The sequence below is a fragment of the Micropterus dolomieu genome, linkage group LG06, assembly GCF_021292245.1.
Source record: "Micropterus dolomieu isolate WLL.071019.BEF.003 ecotype Adirondacks linkage group LG06, ASM2129224v1, whole genome shotgun sequence".
Classification (NCBI taxonomy): domain Eukaryota; kingdom Metazoa; phylum Chordata; class Actinopteri; order Centrarchiformes; family Centrarchidae; genus Micropterus; species Micropterus dolomieu.
In genome coordinates, this window is record NC_060155.1 from 12948030 (window position 1) to 12953786 (window position 5757).

The 5757-nt window shown below is 42.9% G+C and overlaps 1 protein-coding gene across 1 annotated transcript; it reads left to right on the forward strand.

The window, feature by feature from the left end:
• The first annotated feature begins 3734 nt into the window (after positions 1-3734).
• snai2 (snail family zinc finger 2) lies at positions 3735-5751 on the forward strand. The gene is made up of 3 exons (XM_046052754.1): positions 3735-3985; positions 4183-4704; positions 5120-5751. Exons 1-3 carry the CDS (start codon positions 3907-3909, stop codon positions 5299-5301), a joined length of 783 nt encoding a protein of 260 aa, XP_045908710.1. The 5' UTR covers positions 3735-3906; the 3' UTR covers positions 5302-5751.
• The last annotated feature ends 6 nt before the right edge of the window (positions 5752-5757 follow it).

Sequence of the window (5757 nt, forward strand, 5' to 3'; positions counted from 1 at the left end):
GTGTCTGCATGCGGATTACAACTTTGCTGAGCTAAATGGCTTATTAAAGAAAAAACTATGGGCGGATTGTTTCAGTCTTGCAACTTCAGACTCTCGTGACTCAGTTTGTGTTGTCAATGAACACACACTGTACATGGGCCTATGTGTTCTCAGTAGTTGGACTCTTTCCCCGAGGCCCTCGCGTGAACAGCTGCGCAAGGTTGGCCAGGTGCACCTCATCTTCCATGCTGTCATCATGCCAGCTGAAGACTCCCGCTGTCCCCCCGCCCATGATGCAAGTGGACTCTTATGACGTTAAATGTTGCCTATATCGACGGAATCAGCGAGTCACAGCCACCAAGTATTCATAAATGCAGGACCACGTGGGCATTTCACTATGGCACCCCATCACAGATCGAGTCTCTTATTCTGAAAGGGTTGCTGATTAAAGGGCAAGTCCATCAGCTCTGGGCCAGTACGCTGAGTCCTGTTGGTTCTGCTGTCCTCAGGGTTCTGCTGTGATCCATTAGCAAACCAAAGCTAATTCATGCCCTGATTATAGCTCTTGGATAGCCTTCAGGTCTCACAAGAAGCTCTGTAAGAGTATCTGGCCTCCTTCTACCTGTCTAGGTTATGTCCCCAGGGGTGTGGAACTGGGAGGGGACTGTCAAGGGGGGCCCATGAACATACTATAACAAATAGCTGTGAATGCAGGGAGGGGTGCATAGAGTATGCTTATGTACTGGGCCCAGATTAATGTGCAATGCCACTGGATGTCCCAAACAGATACTGATACGCTGGATCGAGTTCAGCACAGATTCTGGGCCTATTGAGTTGATCAAGTATCAGCCAGCACGTGACCAATCCACGGGAAAAGGCTAGGCTATTTCTTTGTCAGCGTCACTGGAAGAATCCTGTGTTTCTGCTACCAGTTATATTAATTTAGTTATGGCATGCTGCCAACTCAGTGCCTTATCAATCTTTTTCTACAGTGAGATACAGATTTTAAATTTGGGGGCAAAGAGAGCACTGGTATTGGTACTCGTTATCGCCACACAACCTGAGCAAGAGGTATCGAATTTGCCATGAGGAAATCAAATGTTGTATCAGTGCACCGCTCCCTAGTAGGCCTACATGTTTTCTCAGTCAACTTTTTACTATGAGCAATGGGGGTCCTATATTATCAAAAGCATTATCTGCCAAAGTTGCATCAGTTTTGGTTGTTTCAGGTGAGATAGCCGAGTTCTGTGTCTGAGCTTTAATCACTGGTTAAAAGTGGGCGGGGCTCTGTTGTTCCATGCCTCAATCAGAAATGGGCAAATGTGATAAAGGTTGCCAGCAAATCTGATCAAACCACACACAGAGTCTTGAAGAAGCAGGTTAGGTGAGTTTATACTGTTGATAGATGTTACCTAAGCTAAATTTTAACTTTGATTGTTGCTTATTTAGTCATGAATATTTACTGTTACTGATAAAAACATCAAATGTGAAACCAAGTTTTAGGGGGCTTTAACCCATCTAACCTCCTGTACATTATGTACAGTTCTTATATACTGGGTGATTTTGTTTTGTATATTAAAATACAACTATTATTAAAAATACTATATGCACACAAAGACTTTTCCATATACACAAACATACACCTACATATATTCAGATATACATGGATTAAAAGTAAACAAAAGCCTGTGCAGGAAAGGTAGGAGGCTAAAAGCTTATACAAAGACACCTCCGAAAAACTCAGGGCAAGATAAGCGGGATTACATTAAATTAAAATAATGAGGGGTGGAAAGGCAATTTCAAAACAATGGGGAAAAAAGAAATATAAATATATAAGAATTACTGCTCATTCCAGTTGTTTATCAGTCAATGCCGTAATTTCAATTTACAAATGTTTGTGTAAGATGTTTTTTAAAAGATGATGAATAGTTTGAATTCAACAAAACACTGTGCAGAATGAGACCACATGGCTGAGACTTAAAAAAAGATTAGGATGCCCAGACGGTCCAGTGGACAACACCTGGATGTTGTATTGAGAAGCTGGTGCTGCTGGTGCTGCTGGTGCTGCTGCTGCCTCTAAAAAGCAAATCAAATGTTATCCTTTTACCTGTGCTTGAACTAAAATCAAAAGCATGTTCATGTTTCAATTGAGCATATTTTTTCTGGTGTTGCACTATCCTGCTCTAACACAATGCAGGGCCAAGGATACACGGCTTCCTCTCTGTTAATTAATTTTGAGCTCATAAACTACAGCCTCTGTTTTTCAGAATCGGTGATGTGATTTGTGTTGGAGCTCCATGCTTCACTGCTGTCAGTAGAACAGCATCTACATGCTCTGGACAGTACTGAAGCATGAAAACCGCAGGAAGGCATTTGTCACCTGGCCATGCAAGATCTGCTTGTCTTGGATATGGTTTGGTTGGTGGGTAATATTGATTTCAAAGCATTATCTTTTACAGTGCACAATGTTTTCTGCTCGAACACCACCACCATTCCAAGCCACTTCCTACTTGCCATACAGAGCGCTGAATGTGAGACAGTAGCCAGGAGTTAGTATGCACAGATAACCTTCGCTTCCCTTTATAATCCAAGAAAGCACAAAGGGAAACTATTCATGATCTGCAATTATGTTTTCTAGATAAGATAAGCAGTTCACAATTAACTTAAGGCTTGCCCCAGACATAAGGAGCTTTTCATATCTGCTGACCTAGCCAATCAAACTGCTCCAGGAGCTACTTTTCAATATCACCGTAGCTAAGCCTTTGCCTCTGTGTTTCTTTTTTTCCCTGCCTTGTTTCTTCTAGATGTGCAACTCACGCCTACATAAGAAGAACTGAGTTGAACACAAGGGGGCGTAGACTGCCAAGTTTGCATCTCCTTGACCAATTCAGCAGCAACCGCAGCAGCAGCAGCAGGGATAAATTTGATTATGGTATCACGTCTGACCTTGAGAGGGAACTACACTTAAATTTACATTTCAAGGAGCAATGCTTTATTACATTATAGGCAAGGAAATGTGTGGCTTTCTCCACACACAACTGTATTAGGCAGGGTCATCCATTGGCGAAGCCACAGAATGAAGATATGGATGGCAACATGTAGGTTGGTCCAGTTGTTGGTTTGAGCTTGAAGTCACAAATGTATTTGTTCAATAGATTCGGTGAGAAAATGTGTAGACACGTAGATGGCAAACCTTCTCTCTTCCTTCAGTCGGGTCATTATAATAATTATTAGGAGTTCTGGTGTTGGTATTCTCCAATTAAAATATGCCACCCATACAGGATAATCAAGTCCCCAGAGGTTTGTAACACAACAATCATCAGTAGCACCATGCACACTCAGTGCAGTGATTGCATTAGCAATACTCCTGTCTATCTCACCCTGTAGCTCTGATTCTTTCCCTTGCACTTCTTTCATGATCTCTCTGTAGTTTGCAGGAATTTAATTTTTGAAAATGCTCTGCACGTTTTGGTTGCTTTTATGTCAGTAATCTTCTCTGCTACAACCAATGCCAACTCTATGATGCCATGTGCACTTTCATCCTTGATAACACACTCAAGTCAAGCACAAAGCACCTGTCTAACTAGAGTAAATGGCACTAACCCAGCCCCTCTGGGGTGTGGGTTATGCGCTCCTATAGGCTAAAAGCACATTTTAGAAGCTCCGTGGCAAAAGCGAGATTTAATTGGTTTGAGCTCCCAGTAAATGTGGATGGCAGTGCGTGGCTCCTCCCATGCACCTGATAGGGAGTATTTACAGCTCTTTACAGCTTCCCCATGCACTGTTTCCAAGAGTGCAGCGCAGCACCATGACACTCCACTGGACTTAAGCATTAAGGATTTCCGTCTTCACACAGTAAACTGACGCTCACCGCTATATTTTTCACAAAAAAAAAAGTTTGCCAAAAGTTGTCCACTTGTTTCCAAGATGCCACGCTCTTTTCTGGTCAAGAAACACACAAACTCCGCAAAGAAGCCAAATTATAGTGAGCTGGAGAGCCCAACAGGTAAAGTTTTCAAAGTAAAGGACCTGTCTGACTTTACAGAGTTTTACAAATTTCTTATATGCAGTCGCGTTTTCACTTTGCAAAAGTTATTGTTTTCAAACTTAGCGGTATACTTTTAAAAGCCGCGCTCCTTGCTCAAACGATGACAAGTAACACATGATCATTCATTTCATTTTACTTTCTTTCTTTCTTTTCAGTGTTCTTCACCCCGCACATCTACAGGGGCCTCCCCCTGCCTGTCATCCCCCAGCCGGAGATCCTGAACCCGGCAGCGTACAGCCCCATCACAGTGTGGACTACCAGCAACTTGCCGCTGTCTCCGCTCCCCAGTGACCTCTCTCCAATATCCGGATACCCCTCATCGCTCTCCGACACCTCCTCTAAAGACCACAGCGGCTCTGAAAGCCCGAGGAGTGATGAAGACGAGCAGATGCTGCCCAAGCTGACAGACCCTCACGGAGTGGATGCAGAGAAATTCCAATGCAGTTTGTGTAGCAAGTCCTACTCAACGTACTCTGGACTGCTCAAGCATAAACAGCTGCACTGCGACGCCCAAACGAGGAAATCCTTCAGCTGTAAATACTGCGAGAAGGAGTATGTAAGCCTGGGAGCTCTCAAAATGCACATCAGGACTCACACTTTGCCTTGTGTTTGCAAAATATGCGGGAAAGCTTTCTCCAGACCGTGGCTGCTCCAAGGACACATCAGGACGCACACCGGTGAGTGGTTGTGAAATAACAGAGGGGCCTTTTGACTGAAGAGGCAGAATAGTTGTTGAGGGCTTTTGCAGGCGCAGACTAATTGTGTTCAAGATGTAATAGCCTTTGCAGCACCTTGTTACACAGCTTACAACAGTTATTTTTAACACCAAGGCTGATATTGTTGTGAAAAATATGATGTTCAACTCTCAGAATGGTATTACTTCCTCTATGTTTCCATTTGGTTGTGCTTTTTTTTTGACAGATGTTATGTTACAATCAACCAGCAATATAATATACTCAATAGCAGGCCAAGATGCCTCTGTAACATCTCTTTTATTATTACATTACATTTTATTATTACATTACATTATTATTTTATTATGTCCCTGTGCTATCCTTGACAATGTCTTCTTTCTCATTTCTGCCTTAACAGGAGAGAAGCCGTTTTCCTGCCCTCACTGCAACAGGGCTTTTGCGGACAGGTCCAATCTCAGGGCTCACCTACAGACCCATTCGGATGTGAAAAAATACCAATGCAAGAACTGCTCCAAAACCTTCTCCAGGATGTCTCTTCTGCACAAGCATGAGGAATCTGGTTGTTGTGTAGCACACTGAACTGGGATACTTTTCCACCACCAGAAACAGAAAAAAACCCCTCTGTTGCTTCTTTATTTTTTTCAAGCCCAGGAGAACTGTCAGGGAATCACATGGAGAGGAGGGTTTGTTCCAAAGCCTTTTTTTTTCTACAAGCGGTTGATTTCATTTCAGAGTGAGAAATAGCTCTGCGCTCACGTGCTTCTCATTTCAAGCAGTGTTTCTGTGATTGCAATCAGTGCTGAGCTTTGTCATACCATGTACTCACCTACCTGTGCTATTCATGCACTTTTCTGCATGTCTAGAATGTTTTGTATGCCTTCACAATGTTATCTGCAGTGTTTGTACCAGTGTCTCTCAGTGGCTGTTATGCAGTCCTCCACTTTTTTATACGAACCACACAAACAATGCCAAAAGGCGCATTGTGAATGGCAGTATAAATATATATAACTAGAGGGATACTGAAGCCATTTTTAC